Genomic DNA, 23,475 nt, shown 5'->3' with positions numbered 1-23,475 from the left:
TCATGGGGGAGCTTGAGAATCCCAACACTTGAAAGCCATCCAGATGATGAGACGATGCTTATGTGCAGTTGGTCTGAAAACCAATGCAGTGGTCTAGCTTTGCCCCTCAATTTGTACAAAGTAGTGCAGCTTAAGAGATGACGTCAGGGGTAATGTTACTTTTAGATACATATTTTTATAATAAATTGGGTTTCACTCAGGGCTTTCTTTGTAAACTGCCTTATTTGGATTTCCTCTTAAGTAAGTAAATCTCTTCTGTCTCTTTCAACAGATGTTCAAGCAAATGCTTTCAGAAAAGCAAGCCAAATGGGAGCATTACAAGAAGGAGGGCTCAGAGCGGATGACGGAGCTTGCTGATGTCTTTTCGGGAGTGAAACCCCTAACCCGTGTGGAGAAAAATGGTATTTGCTAAAGAGGAAATATCATTGTGTTTGAAATGTACACACGAATTCTTGGAAACACACAAAGTAAAAACTCAACCACATTGTCCTCATTGTATGCTAGGACATTGCTGATGAACGTCTAAAGCCTAGTCTTAGCTGCCTCTAGCTTTGGGCTCCTTTTGGCAATGTTCATATCTTCTCTGGACTTGGGGCTTCTTATTTTTGAAGTATGAGGTTAGGCTACAGGGGTTGTTATACTCTGACTCATAGTCCGTAGGTCCATAACTCATCCCCCAGCCTCACCATAGTGTGTCAGCTTATGTGCATTTGCAGGGAGGAAGAGAAGGACCTATAACTGTCCTGATCATCTCAGGATACTTCACTCAAGAATAGTACTAACTACTGGGGCACCTGGGTGCCTCAGTTGGTTAAGCGCCCAACTCTTGATTTTAGCTCAGGTCGTGATCTCACGGTTCGTGAGTTTGAGCCCCTCATTGGGCTCCATGCTGGTGGTGTGGAGCCTGTTTGAGATTCTCTCTTTCCCTCTCTGCCCCTCCCCGGCTCGTGCTTTCTCTCTGTCTCTCTCTCCAAAATAAAATAAATGAACATTAAAAAAAAAAGAATATTACTAACTACTAACATAGGGGTGCCTGAGTAACTCAGTCAGTTGAGTGTCCGACTCTTGATTTCGGCTCAAGTCATGGTCATGATTCATGAGATTGGAGCCCTGCATCAGGCTGTGCACTGACAGCACGAAGCCTGCCTGAGATTCTCTTTCTCCCTCTCTCTCTTCCCTTCCTGCATGTGCACACATATTCTCTCTCTCTCAAAAATAAATAAACATTGAAATAAACAAAATCTTTAATAAAAGAATATTAGTAACTGCTAACATAGATGGTATCCAGGAATCTTGTCTTCTCATGTTTTCTGCTTTTTTTTTCCCTCGTGTGCCTGCCATCTAGTGGCAGAAGAGGGGACATGCAGACTTTTCGAAACAACATAGCTCAAGCCTTACTTAACGTTAATCATATTAATCCTGCTTCTTTTAGGAAATTTTATCTGTGGGAAAATCATGGTATCACTTAAAATTTTTATATAGATATAAACCCTTCAAAGTGCCCCTGAATGACCATTCTGAATTTTAAGATGAGAAGCTATTTTTTTAATGCTTAATGTTGTAACTATGAAATTCATTTCTGATAAAAGTTAATTATACAGTAGAATTTCTCAAAGGTATAGCTTTTTGTTTGAAAAAATTACTCTTTTAATCAGTATGATCTTGTGATTACTATATTTGGCTTTTGTTGATGTATTTGATGTCGAATGGTTAGCCTAAAATATATTTCCGAATTACTTTATTATTCCTAGTAGGAAAAGTTGGTGTGTTTTTAATAATGTGATATAAATTAGCAACATGTTTTGCAGGTCACTACATTTTTGTCCGAAAAACAAGGAACCGCCTGTAACAGTCTAACCAGATTAATTTTTGAGAATCAGGCACGTTCATCTCTGTTCTAGTCTCTTTTAGGTTCTTATAAATCCCAACATCAAAAAAAAAAAAAAGAAAAAAGAAAAGAAAACCCCACCATCACTTTAAAGGTCATTCAAAACAGCATCTGGTACTTTTTTTTGGCTATATAGCATATTTTAGCTTAGGAAATGCTTCCACAAATATTTCTCGTTTGAGCCTTACAGCCTTATGAGGTAGACATCTTTATTCTTGTTCCGCATGTAAAGAAATCAAAGCTATAAAATGTAATCACTTGCTGATGGTAACAACGGTTCAGAGCCTGGATTGAACTCGTCACCTCAGACTCTGAATGCCATGCTTGATCTACTACTCTATAGCTGTCCCTCAGTCCTACCAAAAAAAAAAAAAAAATCTTTAAAATTACAACCAGTGTTCTTCATGCCAATTCGTGAAATAACTTACATTATAAGTCCGTAAGTGCTTTTATTAAAGTGAAGTTTTATCCCATTGATAAACAAACAAACAAAAATGTTAGGGAATCAGCTTGATGAGATCAAATGAGCACAGCCTTTGAATCTGGCCAGACAGTTGAGAAAAGCCTGGTGCTGCTGTTTAGTGACTGTGTGACCCTGCCTGGGCTCCTTAACGTCTCTGGGCATCAGCTTCCTTACCTGAGAAATGCCTTCCAATTCCTGCCCCCATAGATTGTTGTAAAGATTCAGTGAGAAAAGCTCAGACCTTTGCCGGCCACCTTGAGGGTCCTCAGGGCATATTAATGACCCTTTCTCTGCTGTGTGAAACTGGTCTGTGAGTGCAAATGGCACCCCTCCGCTGTTCAGACGTCCCCTCAACTCACCACACGTTCTTCACACTCCTGACACGTTGCCCCTTGTTCTCCCAAGGCGTGCCATTGCTATTTTTGTCCTGAAGCTTCTGCCCACATCTGTCCCTTCACCTCGTGACAAACTATCCCTCTGCCCCTCTCTGCCTTTTTCAGATCTTTTACTCACCCTCGGTTCTCCAGGAAACTGTTCCCGGTAACTTCCTGTCACAATCTTTCAGTTCCTTCCCCACTCCTTCCCACTCCAGTGACCACCTTTGCACACTGGGGTTCACACCACAGACTCAGGCCTTTACACCTTTTCTGCCGGGTGTTAGACTGAGCTACTTCAGTAGAAAGTTTCCTCTCCCCTAGGTCACATACCCAAGGCGTTTTGGTGGTTCCTGTTTGGAGAATCCCAAGGGCAATGTCAGGTACTGAGGGAAAGGTCTGTGAATAAGGGCTAGATTTGTGAAGGACTGTGGAATAAAATTCAAAGCCACAGCTACCACAGTTCTGGGATTTCAGCAGTCTCTCCTTGTTTCTGTGTTAATAGAAAACCTTCAAGCTTGGTTCAGGGAGATCTCGAAACAAATACTGTCTTTAAATTATGATGATTCAACGGCCGCGGGCAGAAAAACCGTGCAACTAATACAAGCTTTGGAGGAGGTAAGAAAACTCTTTGTAAGCGACAGTTCATGGGGCACCTGGCTGGAGGAATGTAGGACTCCTGATCTCAGAGTCATGAGTTCTCACCCCCCATGGGGTGAAGAGATTACTTACATAACTAAAACTAATAAATAAATAAATACATAAATAAATAACAATTCTTGGATCACGAATCATACTTGTGGATCCACCCAGAAGATCTGGTCCTGGAAATACAGCTAAGAGAATATTTCATCAGAGCAAAAAAAAAAAAAAAAAAAAAAAAAAAAAAAAAAGCAAAATATGCTCATTGTGGTATTATATCCAGTGTCCTAAAATTGGGAAAATAATGCAGTGACCAGTGTGAAAAGAATGCTAACAAAGATGATATCTCAACTTGCAGAAACATAATTATATTTAATAATGATGAAGACAACATGGAAACATTGGGCGATTGTGGAAAGGCAGTAAAAGCAAAATCTGTATTTTTTTTTGTGTTTTGTCTTGTTGTTAATATAATTTACTGTCAAACTGTCTAACATCCAATGCGTAAAGTGTGCTCTTGGTTTTTGGGGTAGATTCCCGTGGCTCATCACTTACGTACAACACCCAGTGCTCATCCCAACAAGTAGGCACCATTTTTAGATTGGGAGAGAGTTTGGGGAGAGAAAAACTACAAAGGAATGCGCAACAATGACCACAGTTGTAGAATGATCATATGCTTATATGTGATGTTTTCTCTTCTGGAAAAAAAATAGTTTGTTTTTTATCTACTCAGATATTATCTACTCAGATTGAAAAAAGAAGGATTATACTTCCCGACTCTTAAAATTTTAATTGTATGCTTAAGTAGGTTTAAACTAGCTTTAAACTAGGTTTTTAGGGGCGCCTGGGTGGCGCAGTCGGTTAAGCGTCCGACTTCAGCCAGGTCACGATCTCGCGGTCCGGGAGTTCGAGCCCCGCATCAGGCTCTGGGCTGATGGCTCGGAGCCTGGAGCCTGTTTCCGATTCTGTGTCTCCCTCTCTCTCTGCCCCTCCCCCGTTCGTGCTCTGTCTCTCTCTGTCCCAAAAATAAATAAAAACGTTGAAAAAAAAAAAAAAAAACTAGGTTTTTAAACTAGGTTTAAAATGGAAAATAAACGCATGAGAACAATAACCATAAACTATTTAAAGCATTGTCCATACTTATGTGGAACCCTGTCCAGATGGGATAATTATCTATCTTTAGAAATGTAATGAATGCTTTCTTTGGCATCCTTTCTTTTATTTTTAAGTAATATCTACACCCAAACATGGGACTAGAACCCACAACCCCAAGATCAAGAGTCTAATGCTCTCTGGCCCGAGCCAGCCAGGTAGCCCCGGCATACTTTCTTATAGGCTCTTATTACTTTTGAGAGGTTTTATGATCCCTGTGAATGGCAATACAAAACAGTACTCCACTATGAACTTGTCGGTTTCCTTAGCCATTCCAAACAGTTGCCCACTGGTACCATTCCTATTTTGGTTGTTTTCTGGATCTTCTAGTCTACATTACAACTACAAACAACTTTGTGAATCTCAGATGCTTTTTATCATTTGGGCTATTTATTTTGACCGTGGCCCAGGCACCTTGAATTACATACATTAAAATTTCAGGATGAGGTGCCTGGGTGGTTCAGTCAGTTAAGTGTCCAACTTTGGCTCAGGTCACGATCTCATAGTCTGTGAGTTCGAGCCCTGCATTGGGCTGTGTGCTGACAGGTCGGAGCCTGGAGCCTGCTTCGGATTCTGTGTCTCCCTCTCTCTCTGTGCCTCCCCTGCTCATGCTCTGTCTCTCTCTCTCTCTCTCTCAAAAATAAATTTAAAAAATGTTAAAGAAAAAAAAAACAGAAAAAACACTTCAGGACACAGGGGAGTCATTCTTTTGTTTTAAGGAGTACAACATAAGAACTTAATGTACAAGTGCCAACACCCTGGTATAATGTGACTTACTCTGTGTGTTAGCAATCCTGCAAATCTTCAAAATTAAGAGGATTTTCTAATATGCCTTTATCAGCACTCACATGGAAGATAGAAGCACCCACTCGTTATGTCATCTATGTACAGAAAATAAAAAGAGCAGAACATTTTCTAATCCTAGAAGCCTGTGCATTACGTTATGACTTGGCTTATACATTTCTAGGGTTATCGTTTGAAGTAGAAATTTTGCCAGGAAATTCTTAGTGCATGACATGCCTTTTTGAAATGTTTTCAGGGAAAAATGAACACCACGGAAGCCATTCGGAATTTTTTAATTAAATGTGTTTATGTAACACAGGTTCAAGAATTTCACCAGTTGGAATCAAATCTGCAAGTATGTCAGTTTCTTGCTGACACTCGCAAGTTTCTTCACCAGATGATCCGAACCATTAACATTAAAGAGGAGGTCCTGATCACAATGCAGATCGTTGGGGACCTTTCTTTTGCTTGGCAATTAATTGACAGGTAATGTGGCCAGCCTACCATTTCCCCTGGATGAAGGCCACTGCGGATGTCTCCTTACCATTTCTCTCTCTTCACAGTTTCACATCTATCATGCAAGAGAGCATAAGGGTAAGCCCGTCCATGGTCACTAAACTCAGAGCTACATTCTTGAAGGTAAGCAGAGAACAGTTAGGTCATGTTCTTAGTCACTAGGGAAGAATTGGTCCTCGTTACTACCTCATGCCTAAATTCAGCCCGAGATTTCATTCTTTTAGAAAGTTAGGTAATTTGGGACACCTGGGTGGCTCAGTCAGTTGGGCGTCCGACTTTGGCTCAGGTCATGATCTCGCGGTTCGTGGGTTCGAGCCCCGCATCGGGCTCTGTGCTGACAACTCAGACCCTGGAGCCTGCTTCGGATTCTATGTCTCCCTCTCTGTCCCTCTGTCCTTCCCCCACTCGTGCTCTGCCTCTATCTCTCAAAAATAAATAAACATTAAAAAAAAAAGTTAGGTAATTTAAGTATTTTTATAAACTGAAAATTGTTAGTTTTTCCATGAGAGCAAAGTTTGAAAAGATGCCACGCCTATTGGAAGTTTCAATTAATACAAGTTGGATGTCTTATAGAAGGTAGTGTTTAAATTAAAAAACACATTTTTTCAAGTTTTACCAGTATGCTAAAAATGTGGGTCCTTTTTTCCCCAGATGTGACGTAAGTCCTTTTACTTACTCACTTAAAAAAACTCTTGTTGAGCCTCTGCTACAAGCTAGGATCCCCTCCAAAGTTTAGGGAACAGTGGTGGACAACACAAGTATAGCTGTGCTCCCAAGATAATTCCAGATCGAGATAAATGAGCAAAAATTTACTCAGCGTCTTCTGACAGAGTTACCTCATGTATCAGTTCTGAGATGCACTTTCTTTCGTATTTAAAAATCTCTCTAATTGGGGATGGGTTTTATAACTGACGGCACATCTTAGTTCACCATAAGCACGTTCGCTGCTTTCCGAGTGGTACAGAAGATAATGGTGCTTTTTCTATGCTGTGACCTCTCAGATTGGAATGGGTACAGTCAGCCATGAGTCACAGTGTCTGATTTCCATAGAAGAGTAGCTGCCTTCTGGAACACAGTGGCTCTCAAACTTGAGGGGCATCAGAATCACCTGGGGGGGGGGGGCACCTGAGGGGCTCAGTCAGTGAAGCATCTGACTTCCGCTCAGGTCATGATCTCGCTGTTCATGATTTCGAGCCCCGAGTTGGGCTCTGTGCCGACATCTCAGAGCCTGGATCCTGCTTCAGATTCTATGTCTCCCTCTCTCTCTGCCCCTTCCCTGCTTGTGCTTGTGCTCGCTCGCTCTCTCTCTCTCTCTCTCTCTCTCTCTCAAAAGTAAATAAGCATAAAAAAAAAAATTGGCATCTGTAACAAGTCCCAGCTGATGCTGATGCTGATGCTGCTGGTCTGGGGACCACAATTTGAGAACCACTACCAAAGCAGACGACTGTCGTTTTTTTAGAAAGTGTATCATTGTCAGAAACTATTAATGACTTTGATGAGTCAGTGGTTGTTGCATTATCTTGGGTAAAGCCCCAGAGCTCTGTGGTATGTTACTATTTCTGGAAAGAGATTTCTAGGACTTCTGGAAATGGAGAAACACATGTACCTACTTTTCTTGCAGCTTGCCTCTGCCCTCGATCTTCCCCTTCTTCGTATTAATCAAGCAAATAGTCCTGACCTTCTCAGTGTGTCTCAATATTACTCTGGTGAATTGGTGTCCTATGTGAGAAAGGTAAGAAATGCATCAAGGTGACATTTATTTTATTGGCAAACTGACTGCTCTTCTAAATACAAAGAGGATGCTTGGGGCCCTATGAAAAGTATACCCGTGTTCCTTTCCCTTATTCTTAACTTGATTCCAGAAACTTGCAATACCTGAAAATAAACTTACTCTTACTGGTATTGCGGATACGCAGATGTGTTTTTACTTTCAGGGAACTTTTGCACCTGTTTTTAAGTGCTGGTGGTATTAACTCCCATTCTGTGCTTAACAGAAACTGAGGAATAGAGATTATATTGGCTTCTTTAAAGTCAAGAACCAGTTGGTAAAAGAGCTAGTTGGTAAAAGAACCAGATCTAGATCCAGCACATCCCAGTTGGAGCTGTAAGTTTTCCCGGGAACTTTGGTCCTCGTTTCAGTAACTTACGGTGCAGCGTGGAGCCAGACAGACCTGGCTGCAAAATTTCGCTGTGTCACCTGCTGACTGCGCTACGGCCACGTTACTTAACATCTCCGAACCTCAGTCTTTTACAAGTTTATAACGTGGAAAAGATACATCTTTTTGCTGCACGTGTATGGGGATTAGCTGTGTATCTTGTGAGCAATTAACGTTTGAAAGAATGTAGCCGTGGGCCTGAGAGCAGATATTAAAGTACCCCCTTACGTCCCTTCCCGACCCTTTCTGTAGACAAATGCCTGTGTGTACAAGGTGGTGCTGTCTTAACTGCCATCCTGGCATTTATCAGCTGAGAAAAATAAAAGACATATCCAACTGTTTTTCTTCTTTTCTCTTTCACTAAAGGTTTTGCAGATCATTCCAGAAAGCATGTTTACCTCTCTTCTAAAGATCATAAAGCTTCAGACCCACGATATCATTGAAGTGCCAACCCGCCTGGACAAAGACAAACTGAGGGACTATGCTCAGCTTGGCCCACGATACGAGGTGGCGTGTCCCTTTAATTTCTGCCTTTTGATGATTTAAAACCCAAACCACGATGTGTCACGGGTCTGTGTCGCCTGCCATATCCCTAGGAGCGCCAGACCAATTATGATTTGTCTTTTCCTACTCTCCTGTGATAGCTTCATTCGTTATCGCGTCCTGGGTTATTTGAGGCCTTGCCTGCCTGAGTGTTCTCAGAGGACGGGGAGCTCAGCTGGCCTCTTTTCTCCGTGAACAGTCCTGATGAACCAGCCCTTCTTCTCTTTGGGTTAGATTGCCTAGACCTTTTGCATTCAGGTTCCTGCTTTGTACATCAGATCAATGGCTCAAAGTAATCTGGATTCCATTAAACCATTTCCTACAGCCAGACTGTGAAGCCACTCAATAAGTAAGCAGCCCCAGAGGTGGTTCCTCCCAAATACCTCTGCTTTTCTTTCTCCTGAACTTAAAATTAAAGATGTGAAAAAAAGTGAAATCAAGTGGAAATTGACATTATGAAGTCCACTGTCATTACCTTTCATCCCAGCATCAATTTCTACCACCTCTGACACAGCTCCAAAAATTACATCAGGAATTTCAGTCTTCAAGCTTGAAATTTACATATTTATTCTAACTCAAAAACACAGCACCTGTCTACCATATCAGTGCCTCCCGGTGTGGCTTGAAAAAACTCGTAGAAAGCGTAAAGATTAACTTTTTAGACTCTTGGTGAGCCTTTTCTACTTGGAAAGGACCATCCATCTCATTGAATCCTGCCTGCTTTTTATGTATGAGAAACTGAGGCCCAAAGAAGGGGAGATGACTGGTCAGCGTTTAAGAACTATTTCATGTCTGCTGACCCTGCCCAGCATGTCCAATGGCAGTGCCTTGCTTACACCACAGCACCTCATTTCTGACTGGGGCCCATCACTCCCGCTGTCTTTGTTCATTTCAGGCTGTCAGCCAGTTATTTTCACTTCCCTTAGAAAGGATGGGTCTTTTATCTGAAGTACTTCATTAACTTTTTTTTCTTTGTTAAAGGTTGCCAAGCTTACTCACGCTATTTCCATTTTTACTGAAGGCATCTTAATGATGAAGACAACTTTGGTTGGCATCATCAAGGTAACGGCTTTGATACTCATCCACATGGCCTTGTAGTAATAAGACTCTTAGTTTGGGTCACCAGGGTGTTTCTCCCATGGGGAACAGGGAAGGCGATTGTCATCTTGGGTCCCTTACTATTTCACATGCAGCTCTCCATCTTCATTTTACTCGTTTGTTGATGGAGGAAGGGAGAGCATTATAATCCTGATTTTTCATCATGCCCAAGAGTTACTTAAATCTAAGAAAAATCCATTTTATTGAATTTTTTTATTAAAAACATTTTTTTTATCATTTATTTTGAGACCGAGAGAGTGGGGAAGGTGCAGAGAGAGAGGGTGAGAGAGAGAATCCCAAACAGGCTCCGCACTGTCAGTGCAGAGCCCCATTCGGGGCTTGAACTCACAAACCATGAGATCATAACCTGAGCCAAAGTTGGATGCTTAACCCGCTGAACCACCCAGGTGCCACTTATTGAATTTTTGTAATAATGAAACAAAATAGTTCATTTCCCTTTGGCCAAACAGCTGGCTCACTCTCTCACACCCTTCTTTCCTTTTAGTATTTTTATATTGCATCTCAGGTGCAGAGAGCTGAGCTGATCGTAACCCATCGTCATTGTCTGGCCATTGTCCTCACTGATGCGTGTTCGTTCCTCTCTTCATCCTTTCTTTCTCATCTGGACACCCATTCCCATTTCCATCCCCAATAGCACCCGCTCTATGTGTTTGATTTCTGCCCCTAAAGAGGCAAGTCATCCCGTATTTTAAACATGAGGTGTTACTTCATGTGTGCATGTGTTTGATTTGTCTATATCATATTGTACTCTAAGGCTCATTCTTTTTTCCAACTCTTCTCGCCAGTTACTGCTTTTGAAATTTGTTTGTATTGCTGTGGGTTGGGCAGTTGGTTACTTCTTACTGCTGTGTAGAGTGATACATTTTACTTAACCATTCCCCAAGACCCAGACACCTATGTTGTTGTCATTTTCACTCCAACGCTCCCCATTATCATGAGCATCTCTGAACATGTCCCTGCTGTAGGGCCTGTGTCTGAAATCTGCCTCCCCAGGTCTGGGTCACTAGGTCTTAGAGTGTATTTATACTTAATTTCTCTCAGTACTGCCAGATTGCCTTCTGAAATGACTGTTTCTCTGGTGTCTGTCCACATTTTTGACAATATGTGTTACTATCTGTGTTTTAGTTTTTGCTCCCCAAAGAGTATCAAGTGTTATCTCCATACTATTTTAATTTGTAATCCTATGATGACTAGAGATGTGCCCATTCACAGAGTTCATGGTGCTTGTATTTCTTTTTCATTTATCAGACATCAGTAGAATCTATATATTTCTGATTTTTATTTTAAAAAATGTGTGTCTATTGAATTGCCAGATTAACACTTATGTTAATAAAATCCAAGAAAACCTAAATAGAAATGAAACTTTAGTGTATGGTTTCTGGATGTGTGCTGAAATACCATTGTACTCCTAGAATATTCACAGAACCCACTGAACATCCTTTAGACCGGATGCCAGTTTAATTCAGTTGATATGCAAAGAGTATACATGGAGGTAGTCACTTCTTACTAATCCATAAAGTGGTGATAAATCCTGGGACCAGATTAAGCATCTTACATGCAAAATGACCAGCACAGAAAGGGTATGATAAAACCTCATAATTAACAATAATTATCAAAAGAGAACCTGCTTACGAAAAAGGAAGATCTTTTGCTATAGTCTTTTAGATGAGAGCCAGGGAGAATATCATCTTGACCATATTCAACCCAGTAGACTTTCTCTGCCAGTCTAACAGTTCGGCTTTCGGTAACAGATCCGGTGGCCCTCACAAGTCTTCAGCCAACTAATGTTAAGCATCTATTTCAGACATTTACAAAATGTGTAAGTGTCCTTTAATCCATATGACGTAAAACAAGTGAGATATACACAGAGATGTATGTATAGATGTTCACTGTCAGAGGTAGCCATACAAAAAAAGAATAGAAATAATATAAGCATTTATCAGTGAGAATATGGCTGAATATATCATGGTGTGTTCCTACTGGAGATTGTTTGGCTGCCGTTCAAAAAGCTTTTACCACTCGGGGCGCCTGGGTGGTTAGCCTCTGACTTCGGCTCAGGCCACGATCTCACAGTGCGTGGGTTTGAGCCCCACATCAAGCTCTGTGCTGACAGCTCAGAGCCTGGAGCCTGCTTCGGATTCTGGGTCTCCCTCTCTCTCTGCCCCTCCCCCACTCGCACTCTGTCTCTGTCTCTCAAAAAGAAATAAAAGTTAAAAAAAGCTTTTACCACCAAAAGATTTCTAAAATTTAAAGTGGAAAAAGCAAATTGCAGAACAGTGTGTGTGTGTGTGTGTGTGTGTGTGTGTGTGTGTGTGTGTACATACGTATTATGGTCCCATTTAGACTTTTTAAATTAACTATGTATTGAGGACAATATTTATGTGTAGAAATTAATAGAGAAAGGTCTGGAGGATCCATGTGAAAAGGGTTAACTGTTATTAACTTCAGAGGAGGGGATAGAAATGTGAGGGAAGGGGCTGTGTGCAAGGGGCATTCTCTAAGCTGCAAGCACTCTATAGATTGGTGAAAGGTTTAGAAAAATTGGAAGGACCATTTAAGACCTTTGTTTTCTTGAAAACAGTTAACTCTTTTTCACTAAATCTGTTTTTTTTTTAATAAAGAATCTTTTTTTTTAACATTTATTTTGAGAGAGAGAGCATGCACACGTGTGTGCATGTATGCGAGTGGCGGGGGGGGGGGGAGGCGGGCAGAGACACACACAGAGAGAGAGAGAGAGAGAGAGAGAGAATATCTCAAGCAGGCTTGGCGCCATCAATGCAGAGCTGATCTCAGAGCCTGAACTCACAAACCATGAGATTGTGACCTGAGCTGAAATCAACACTTGGATGCTCAACTGACTGAGCCACCCAGGTGCCCCTCACTAAATCTGTTCTTTATAAGGAGTATTTCTTTGAAAACGTCATGTTACTTCTTTGATTTCTTTTTCCTCGTTGATTATATCTAGTTATAATTTACCTTTGTATTGTGAAATAGGGCACAAATACTGAAAGCTGTAGATCCAATTACATAGTTTAATGGGTTATTACAACCACCACCCAAGTCAAGAAATATAATTTCCCAGCTCCTACCCCAGGATCCTCCTCATGTGCCTTGACCTAATCCTAGTCTCTCCATTTAGAGTTTTATTATCTAAAGTCAATCTGTTGACAATACATTAAAAAAAAAATACATTCTATCTTTTAAGTCTTCAGGTTTCTCCTCCATTCTTTTCCTTTCTCACAGTTCATCTGGTCAGGAACGCACAGCCTCTGACTTGTTGTTTGTCCGAAGTCTGGCTTTTGCTGATTGTATAGTCATGGTGTAGCTCAGCATGTTTCCCTGGCTCTTGTATTTTGTGTAACTTTCATTGCAATTGCCATTCTTAAAGTTTAAATATAATCAAACCCAGATGGAACCCATCCGTTTGTCTTTATGACTTTTAAAAGTAATGGTACCTTGCAAATTGAAAATATAAGAAACAAGTTGCAGGGAATTTCAAGGGATTATGTTAAAACTATTTGATGTTTTCTGGATTTGACAGGAGACTGTCTTTTAGGGAATAATGGATGCTTTCTCATTACAGAAAAAAGAACCAGCAAAATCAGCTTATAGAGGTAGATAGCAGATTTGCCTTCCTGTTTTATCTCCCTAATTACAAACAGCATTCCAAGAATGCTGGAAGAAAAGAGAATTGTTAAGTCTGTCCAACCCCAAGTTTGAGCTTGCTCATGCGCATGTAGGTGGCGTCTGGAAGAAAGGCAAGGCCAGGCCATTCATTCCCCTCTGCTCCTGGTGAGAAGAAAAGGCACTTTTTACTTTTAATGAAATGATTAAAATGAGAGAGGCACTTTAAAATTCTTCATACCCACCGTCTTTGGGATGTCATGTTGTAAAATTACCATCATGAGTTTTACGGAGGCCAGCCGAGTCCTAAAGAGGTGACAGGTTCCACAATTCTGTCCAAGCTGCACAAGATCAAAGAGACGGGAAAGGAGAAAAGTCCCAATCATTGGGAAATGGGGTGGGAAAGTGCTTCCCTGCAGATTCCAGAAACTGTCTTTCCTTTGGATGTCGTCATGGCTGAACTTTTCCTCACGGCCATTTATTGCTTGTTGATTTGCACGTAGGTGGATCCAAAACAGTTGCTGGAAGATGGAATAAGAAAGGAGCTAGTTAAGCGTGTTGCTTTTGCTCTTCATAAGGGACTGATCTTCAACCCCCGAGCCAAGGTACCAGATGACCAAGTGGGTCTGTCCTTTCTCTCTGCCCAGCTTGCAGAACTGTCGTGAACAACACCTTTCCTCCTAACACATACCTGATATATGATGGTCAGTGCAATACACTGATGTGTTTTTTGATCCTATGTTGTAATCCTTTCTTATGATAAGAAAATCCTTACCAAAACCAGCCCTTTCCTTCACTTGTTGATCCCCCAATTTAAGAATTGAATGGATATCTGTGATTCAGGGTCACTTCTTAAAAGAATTTCTTAACCCTAAAGCAGATCGGGACTATAAAGCCTGTAATTTTTTTTTTAAATTTTTTGAATGTTTATTATTTGAGAGAGAGACAGAGACAGAGAGCAAGGAGGGGAGGGGCAGAGAGAGAGGGAGACACAGAATCCGAAGCAGGCTCCAGGCCCTGAGCTGTCAGCACAGAGCCTGATGCGGGGCTCGAACCCACAGACCACGAGATCATGACCTGAGCTGAAGTCAGCACCCAACCGACTGAGCCACTGAGGTGCCCCTGGCCTGTAATTTTTTATTTGCCTTGACCTAACAGATCATTTTTCTCAGGAAGAAAACAAAAATGGGCCTAGAATCTGTATCTAGGGTTCTTTTCATTCCAGTAAATTCAATTTAAAATATTTTAAGTACTTGAAGGTTGGATGTATTCATCAAATGACATGAGAGAAATCATCAGCGTTCATTTTCCATATTCTTTTGTGTGAGACTCCCCTCCCAAATGAATGAAACCTCTTCTTTGCTGAATATCTGACATAAGTTGCCACTCATGCTGGATGAGGTAGGAAATGGGTATTTCCCCAAAGCTCTCTTAAACTCTCACTGTGTTTTAGAGAGGGGTCTTATTTAAAGTCTAATGTAGATATTAGTGGTTGACAGTCTACCCCAGTGTAATAGATTTGTGTTTCCTCTTTTGCACAGCCAAGTGAGTTGATGCCCAAGCTGAAAGAGTTGGGGGCTACCATGGATGGATTCCATCGCTCTTTTGAGTACATACAGGACTACGTCAACATTTATGGTCTGAAGATTTGGCAGGAAGAAGTTTCTCGTATTATAAATTATAATGTGGAACAAGAGTGTAATAACTTCTTAAGAACAAAGGTATCTAAATAAATTGTAAAATTCTGGACCGTATTTGTTATTCAGACATTTAAAATACATGCCCTGAACCTCAGAAATAGCAATAAGAAAATTTATTTAAATAGTTACTAAAAATCGGTTAGCATTAGATACTCACAGATCCCTTCAGAGTACATTCAGGAGCCGTGAGGGTTCCAGAAAAGTTTACAGGACACCTGACCTCCAAGAGTTTACCGTCCTAAGGAGGAGGGAGATGTAATTAAATGGCCACAGAATGAAGCTGTTGTAAATGTCATAACTCCCGTGATCGAGAGTTCAGAAGGCTTGATCAAGGAGTTCAGTTGGCCTGATCAGAGTATGCACGTAACAGCAGAATTGCTGGGTCACGTGGCAGTTCTGTGTTTACCTTGCGGATGAACCACCAGACCATTTTCCACAGCACCTGCAGCATTTTTCATTCTTTCCAGCAGCATCTGAGGGTTCCTCATTTCTCCATATCCTTGCCAACGCTTCTTGTTTTGCTTTTTTAACAAAATTCTAGACGTCCCCGTAGGGGTGAAAGGGTATCTCATTGTGGTTTTGATTTGCATTTCCCTGGTGGCTAATGAGGTTGGGCATCTTTTCGTGTGCTCATTCACCATTTGGATGTCTTCTTTGGGGAAATGTCTACTGAAGTCCTTCGCCTATTTTTTAATTGGGTCGTTTGAACACCAGATTCTTAAGTGTCATGGCTGAGAAGTTTGATTTTTAGTCAGTAGTTGACAAGGAGTAGGTTTTTGATTAGGGAACTGACGTGATTCAGGTGACGTTTTTGAAGGTTTAAGCATCTTCCAGCCTTGTGATATTTTGGAATCTTATTATCATGTCGATGCATGTTAACCTAGAAGACAAAAAGCCAGAAATTCCCATCTCTCTTCTAACTTCTCCTCAGTCACTTCACTTTTCACAAATATTTCTTCTTTTATAAATGTTACATGTAGCATTTCTCAGGGGCTATTACCCCAGTTTTAAGTTTTTTTCTTCCAAACCAAGGAGCATTTATTGTCACTGTTTATGCAACATCATATTTGTAAAACTAGGTAGAAAAAAGAATAACTGGTTATCTTATCAAAGACGTACGGTTGACCCTTGAGTAGCACGGATTTAAGCTGCATGGGTTCATTTTGAGCTGCAGGGGTCCATTTATACACTGGTTTTTCCCAATAGATACAGTACAGTACTGTAAAATGTATTTTCTCTTCCTTGTGATTTTCTTAACATTTTTCTCTAGCCTATGTTGTACAGAGTATAATCCAATTTAACATGCAAAATATATGGTAATGGACTATGTTATTGATAAGGCTTTTCTGGTCAACTGTAGGCTATTAGTAGTTAAGTGTTAGGTGACTCAAAAGTCGTATGTGGATTTTCAACCTTGTGTGGGTCAGCGCCCTAGCCCCTGTGTTGTTCAAGGGCCCACTGTACTAAATGTTCATGGTTTTGTTTTGTTTTGTTTTGTTTCTAGATTCAGGACTGGCAGAGTATGTACCAGTCTACTCATATCCCAATACCAAAGTTTACCCCTGTGGACGAGTCTGTAACATTTATTGGTCGACTCTGCAGAGAAATCTTGAGGATCACAGACCCAAAGTAGGTGTATCTAAATTCCACTGGGCCTTGAACACTGTGGACGATAGAAGTCTCTGAACATCTTCCTCAAATCACACCCTTGTTCCTACTACACTTGGATCTAGTGGGTTTATTAGAGTCACTTTTTTTGAGACTGGGTATTTTCTGCAGTGGGACTAAGGAGACCCCAGTCCAAGGAAGTGGAGACCAAAATAACTTTCAGGTCTGTTCAGCCACCTTTTAGTTTTATGTTCTTCTCACTTTCCAACTAACATTCTACTCCCTTGGGCCTGCAGACTCCCTAGTATGTTAAAACTTTTTTTATTACGGATTTGCTCATCTGTACCTGTAACAGTGGCACACTCCTCCATTCCAGCCACCAGGTCTTACATTTATCAGACCCTGACCTTTGGCGATTACCCCCACACCCACGCACTTGTGTAACATTTACCTTGTACACACTTTTCAGCACATTGTACTCATCCCTGATACCCATTACAGCCATCTCTGACATAGGCATTGTTATTCTTCTCATGTTAAAGGGAAGTAACTGAGGCTTAGTAAAGCTAAGTCACTTGCCCAAGATCTGGGTCTAAATGGTAGATCCAGAATACACACCAGCCCTCTGACTCCAGGGCCCAGCTCTTAAGTGCCGTGCTGTTAAGGGCAGGCTGCATAGCTTTGCATACAGTGGATCACAGTTTATATACACAGTCACATGAGTGAACATCTCCTGTGGTCAAAACCACCCTTAAGAATATTTTAGGTGGGCACCATGGGAGACCCTTGCACGCTCCTTCCCTCATTACGTCTCCTTCTCAGTTGAGCTTCTGATGAGGTAGTCGGTACGAAGCCCAGCTGAAGGAAGGGCCGGCTCGCGTTTTCTGTGTCCTGTCTACCCCTGTGCACATGCTCACTGAGTAGAATGGTTGGTGGGATTACCCAGGAAAAGAGGACTTCTCTTCTTTCTCTGTCCGGCTGCGCATGCATAGTTGAATTTGTGTAAGCTAAATGGCCTTATGACATGTCTCCTTTGTACAGCCTTCAAATTCTGGCTTATTTTATCTCTTCAAAAGTTATGCAACTTGGCACACTGTATGTAAACTTCTTCCAAAAGTTACAGCATAAATGAACTTTGTCTGTGACTCATGGGCCAAAAGGAGTAAATGATCCAAAACATTTTGTAACACCTGCTTTCTGGGTACCCATGGGTGGGTCACCGAAGCCCTTCTAGAAGACTATCCACCTAATGCCATGTTAAGACTTGTAGGAAGGATTAAGCATGCTTGGGATTTCCATGTCATGTTATTGGCTTACTCATCGACATGGGGAGCCTCTCAAGTGACACATTCAGAGTGCCAGCACTGGGTGATCGAATCAGGACTCTTCGAAGCCTTAAAGTAGGATGCAGTTCTGGAAATCTTGTTCTTCCCATTTACTTCCAAATGTAAGCTTCCTTCGCTCCCGTGCCTCATTTCTTAAAGATATGTCCTTAAAGATGTGTCTTAGAACTGGGGGCGTGTCGTCTGTGGAGTTTACTGGAATTTCAGAGGCTGGGCTTCCACCCCAGACCTGCTGAGTCAAACCCCAGGAATGGGATCTGGGCACATATTTTGAAGTGATTTAAGGTCCCCGTGCCAGCACTTGAGAACAGGAAGATGGTGGTTAAGGATATGGTGTTGGAATCAGGCCTCGCTCTGTTGTGTCATCTGTAAAACAAGGGTCACACAGCTTATGTATTGCAGAGCCATGACGACAATGACCCCGAAGAGCACAGAACCTGACACCGAAGAAGTGCTCAGTAAATACCATTGGTTGTTAGCATTGCCGTCCGCGCACTCCTGAGTCTAAAAGGAATCATTGGTTGGTGACCAGAACTGGGAGGAGAGACGAAAGGTCTTTGTTGCCATAGTCACAGATGTTTGATAGGGCAGCAGGATTCAAAGTTCTTTTCTTATCAAAGTGGAAATGACACGAGCCTCTTACATCCCCATCTTTGGGAATTTAAGGAAAGACGCCGTGGAGCGAAAACTGGGCGCTAATGCCTTCCAGCCTGACAGCCAAATCCGACCTTGGCCTCTCCGCTCAGCTCCAAACAACAGTCCAACTCAGTGGAAATGAATTAGTCCAAGCGGTGACCGGGCATAGGGCAGGAAATGGTGATTTCACTGAATTTTGCCTTCCTGGCCCATTGGGCATTCACCGTGAGATACACTGGGTGCCTGGATGCAGACGTTATTAAACGAATCACGTCATGTCATCCCTTATATCTGGTGCCCAGATCCTGTTACGTCCCCCATCTCCTCAGGGTGACCTCTGAGCTGCTTTTGGGTTTTGAGTTTTTTGTCTTTCTTTTAGAATGACATGTCACATTGACCAGCTGAACACTTGGTATGATATGAAGACTCACCAAGAAGTGACCAGCAGCCGGCTCTTCTCAGAAATCCAGACCACCTTGGGGACTTTCGGTCTGAACGGGTTAGACAGGCTTCTGTGCTTTATGATTGTCAAAGAGCTACAGGTGAGCCTTTCGGCCTTCATGCATGGTTCCTGCTACCCTGGGAGAGATTTAACTTTTCTTTCATGCTTTCCTATCCTGACACGAGGCACACACATACATGCTTCTTGTCAGGTAGATAAGAATTGAGAATAAACTAGAATTTCCTTGGCCAACACAGTAGTTTTTTGGGTGGACCGGTTTTGAGAGTTTCATGTGAGGAAGTTGAGACTCTTTGAAACCAACAACTCCTCCGAGCAAGGGGTATTTCTAACAGGACCTAGAAGTTGCCATTTCCCTGTCACCCTTTATAACATTTTATGACTTAGCCCAGGCTGTGTTCCATATACACTTGAGTTCATTGGAGTGTCGCTCATTTTGTTCATTATGTTTGGTTCTTCTGTTGTGTCTTCGTGTTTTAGAATTTCCTCAGTATGTTTCAGAAAATTATCCTGAGAGACAGAACTGTGCAGGATACCTTGAAAACCCTTATGAATGCTGTCAGCCCCCTAAAAAGCATAGTGGGTAAGTGTTCTGAAACCAGTCTGAGATGGAGGTAACACTAGCTTTTCCAGATTTACTAAATAGAAAATTTTATTTTCACCTTTCAGCAAACTCGAATAAAATTTATCTTTCCGCCATTGCCAAAACACAGAAGATTTGGACAGCGTATCTCGAGGCTATAATGAAGGTATGTTATGGGAGAGAGGGTGATCATCAGTACTGTATTTTTTCAACTATTATCTTCTTGTAACTTTGTCACCCAAAGAAAGCTACTCTTCTTTCTTGTGTCATCAAAGCAAAAATACAACACTTCATTTTATCATTATTTCTAAGTTCATTTGTCCTTTATCTTCCTTTCTGGGCTGTTCTCGAGTATGTTTTCATTTATGTGGCCCATCGTTTTGCTTAACCTGAAGAAAGCAGTTTCTTTCTGGAACGACCTGGAGCAAGAAGTGCTTTCACACTAGGAGATGGAAACCTTCCTCCCTCAGGGGTGCTCCGTCCTGAGGTGTGACAGGTTTATTTACTGAGCGGCTCTGTCAGTGTCTAGCCCTGGTCCTCTCCAAGTAGGTGCTAGAACAGGACATTTGCCTCTCTCCCCTCTTGTGTCCGCACAGATGTTACAAAGCCAAGTTCTCTAGGACACAAGTTATCCTTACACCCTGCAGAGAACACTGGGTCTTTGGAAACGAGTAAGAAAGTGAGGTGAAGAGATTAACATGGCGGATGGAAATCCAAGTCACTTTAGGAGTCGCTCATCTGTGCTCCTGCCTTCACGCTGTGGCATTGGCTCTGCGTGCTCCGCGTGTCTTTCTCTCATCACATGATGATCCAAGACCTTGAGCAACGCTTTGTCGACCACTCATGTGCAAATCCTTGTCACGTGCTACGAGACAGAGTTGGAGGAAACACTAGCTGTGCCCCCCTCAGAAAGCCTACCTACTGTCTCGTAGGAAAGAGGAGGTTTCCTGGTGGAAAACGAATCCGTGGTTACAGACATCACCTACCACAGGAAAAGTGTAGGCTGCTGTGCGGAAGTTCCATTCTCTTGTTCCCAATTCTGTTAGTTGTTCGTTGAGACAGTACTCGTGGTGCCTCAGCCAAATTCACAATATATTTCCCATAATTGCAGTGAAAAAAAATGTGCTTTAATTTGGAAACTTAGATTAAGTAACACACAGAGCCTCTGGCTCTGCTGGATGTCCTCTTGTTCCATGTCTGGACGTCCCTCAGCCACGTGATGTCCAGGTATTGAGAGCTTCTCAGGCTAAGTGTCTAATTGCTGGAAAGCTTTCAGGAGGAATGGAGAATTACCTGAGGTCGGACAGGCCTGAGTCTCACCTCTGTGGGAGGCTGAGGGAGGTTGCAGGGATGCGTCAGAGAGGTTCCCTAGTGGCTCTTACAGACCTCTGTGAGTCGTAATTGCTGGTCCTTCAGTAATCACCCAAGTATTTCGGCAAATCAGTGCTCTTTACATAAAGCCCTCAAAGGACCAATTTGTCCTTTTGTCTTTTGGTGATCTGGAACAGTGATGGAGATATTCTGCACTGTTTGCTGGTAGCCATTGGCCCCATGTAGGTACTGAGCGCTTAAGACACGGCTTGTGGGAGTGAGGAACTGAATTTTAAATTTTATTCAGTTAAATCCGTTTAAATTTAAATAGCCGTATGCGGTTGTGGCTGCCCTATCCGTGCAACTCTAGAGAAACGGAGAAAGATGACAACCCAAAGATCTCTCTAGATAGGTAGATAGCATCACCTCCCAGGTTCCTTAGTCTCTCCACAATCTTCTTAAAGGCTTGTAGTAGGTGAGCACCGAAGAGAAAATGTTGGTCACTGAGATTCAATATTTAAATAAGAGTAAGTTAGGTTAAACTGCCTTTACTTCTGTTTCCATTTCTAGATTGGTATTTTCAAGGGAATCCTGGACATAGAGTAGAATTAAGAGGGAATTACGTGGCAGAGCAGGGGTGTGGGGGGCACCTGGGTGGCTCAGTCGGTTAAACATCCAACTTCGGCTCAGTCGTGATTTCATGGTTCGTGAGTTCGAGCCTCGTTTCAGACTTTGTGCTGACGGCTCAGAGCCTGGAGCCTGCTTTAGATTCTGTGTTCCCATCTCTCTCTGCACCTCCCCTGCTCACACTCTCCCGTTCTCTCTGTCAACAATAAACATTAAAAAGAAGGAATTACATGGGGCAGATCAAAGTTGAAAGGACATTTTTGAGTGGCCTGATGGGAACCCACTGTCTTCTTGGCCTTGCCCTATTCTAATTTTTAAATAATAGTATTTTTCTATTTCTAAAGGTTTCTTATAAAAACATTTTTTGGATTTTATTTTTTTCATGTAAGTAGAATAATAATCTAGTAAGAATAGTGGCCAAAAGTAATACATCTGAGGCCATTTAACGCTTTTAACTGTTACGAGCTCCATTTATCTAAATATCTTTTCTTTGCTCTTCGGGAAGGCCCCTCTTTTTTTCTTAACCTTTCTCTGCTGCCAACCACTCAGAGGAAATGTGTCTATTCCTCCCTCACTGTTGCTAACATTATAAAACACCTTCCCCCTATTCCTCCTCCTCTCTCTCTCTCTTGCTAATCTTTTGGGATAGCTTCCCTAGAACAGACAAGAAGGAATTCACTGGCACAGAAAGTTACAGTCTACTTTTGACTTCCTGATGCCAACAACTGGGACTTTGTTGGAATGATGTGAACTCCGCCCCAGACCTGACCAGAGGTACTTTCCCGTCACCTGGCAGGGGTCCTAGACGTCTCCGCGTATCGCTTATGCTCATCACTACTCGGAAATTACATGCTTGATCCACCACGCTAACATAATTCTGTACCACAGATCTCTTCTTTGAATAGTTTGAGAATTACACTTGGTTACAACTGGCTGCCATTGTTATCCTTCATGTTTTATTTTGCACATTTAGGGGCCCCTGGGTGGCGCAGTCGGTTAAGCGTCCGACTTCAGCCAGGTCACGATCTCGCGGTCCGTGAGTTCGAGCCCCATGTCGGGCTCTGGGCTGATGGCTCAGAGCCTGGAGCCTGTTTCCGATTCTGTGTCTCCCTCTCTCTCTGCCCCTCCCCCGTTCATGCTCTGTCTCTCTCTGTCCCAAAAATAAATAAACGTTGAAAAAAAAAATTATTTTGCACATTTAAAAGAATTATTCTGGGGCGCCTGGGTGGCTCAGTCACCTCAGCGTCTGACTTCGGTTCAGGTCATGATCTTAAAGGTTTGTGGGTTTGAGCCCCACGTTGGGCTCTGTGCTGACAGCTTGGAGCCTGGAGCCTGCCTCTCTCTGCCTCCCCTCTCTCTGCCATCCCCTGCTCATGCTCTCTCTGTCTCCCTCTCTCTGCCATCCCCTGCTCATGCTCTGTCTCTGTCTCTTAAAAAATAAATAATAAACATTAAAAAAAAAAAAAAAGAATTATTCTTGGACTGTGTCAGTAGGCTTGCCCAGATTCCCAGAGAGGTCCAGGACACCAAAAAAAAAAAAAAAAAAAAAAAAAAATGGTTAGGAACCCATGGATATGAGGGCTTATCATTGTTAGAAGGGCCTTTTTGGAAAATTTATGTAAGTTATTTTATAACCCAGAAGATTATGTGAACTGTAATCCTAGGTGACGCAGATAGGTTTATATTCACCAAATTTTAGGATAACGGAGTACAATGGCATCCTTAGGACTCCAGAAAGTTCAGTTTAGGACAAATAAAGGAAGGAGGGCTTCTCATTCGCAGCTACTAAGCTTGGAGAACTTATTGCAAAAGGTCGTAAATAGAGCTTCAATACAGACACCTTTTTGATACATGAACAACGGAACGTTAATGGGTCACTTTGTAAAATATCGGACTTTGGGGATATTTGAGGTTGGCGTATAGGCGTCTGTCCACACATCCCTTGCA

General features: G+C 42.1%; 1 protein-coding gene across 2 annotated transcripts in view; it reads left to right on the top strand.

The window, feature by feature from the left end:
- The window catches only part of WASHC5 (WASH complex subunit 5), a 64,863-nt gene that overhangs the window by 26,166 nt on the left and 15,222 nt on the right, over positions 1 to 23,475 (top strand). For both annotated transcript variants that reach the window (XM_043601742.1, XM_043601743.1), the window contains 13 exons: positions 272 to 401; positions 3,231 to 3,343; positions 5,622 to 5,788; positions 5,866 to 5,941; positions 7,440 to 7,550; positions 8,341 to 8,481; positions 9,499 to 9,579; positions 13,764 to 13,865; positions 14,802 to 14,981; positions 16,465 to 16,589; positions 18,927 to 19,089; positions 19,488 to 19,590; positions 19,677 to 19,756. In XM_043601742.1, coding sequence (XP_043457677.1) covers positions 272 to 401; positions 3,231 to 3,343; positions 5,622 to 5,788; positions 5,866 to 5,941; positions 7,440 to 7,550; positions 8,341 to 8,481; positions 9,499 to 9,579; positions 13,764 to 13,865; positions 14,802 to 14,981; positions 16,465 to 16,589; positions 18,927 to 19,089; positions 19,488 to 19,590; positions 19,677 to 19,756 — 1,572 coding nt within the window. The remainder of the gene's footprint in view (positions 1 to 271; positions 402 to 3,230; positions 3,344 to 5,621; positions 5,789 to 5,865; positions 5,942 to 7,439; positions 7,551 to 8,340; positions 8,482 to 9,498; positions 9,580 to 13,763; positions 13,866 to 14,801; positions 14,982 to 16,464; positions 16,590 to 18,926; positions 19,090 to 19,487; positions 19,591 to 19,676; positions 19,757 to 23,475) is intronic.

This window comes from Prionailurus bengalensis, chromosome F2 (genome assembly GCF_016509475.1).
Source record: "Prionailurus bengalensis isolate Pbe53 chromosome F2, Fcat_Pben_1.1_paternal_pri, whole genome shotgun sequence".
Classification (NCBI taxonomy): domain Eukaryota; kingdom Metazoa; phylum Chordata; class Mammalia; order Carnivora; family Felidae; genus Prionailurus; species Prionailurus bengalensis.
The sequence above is the reverse complement of the archived record's forward strand: the minus strand, read 5'-3'. Positions and strand labels throughout refer to the sequence as shown.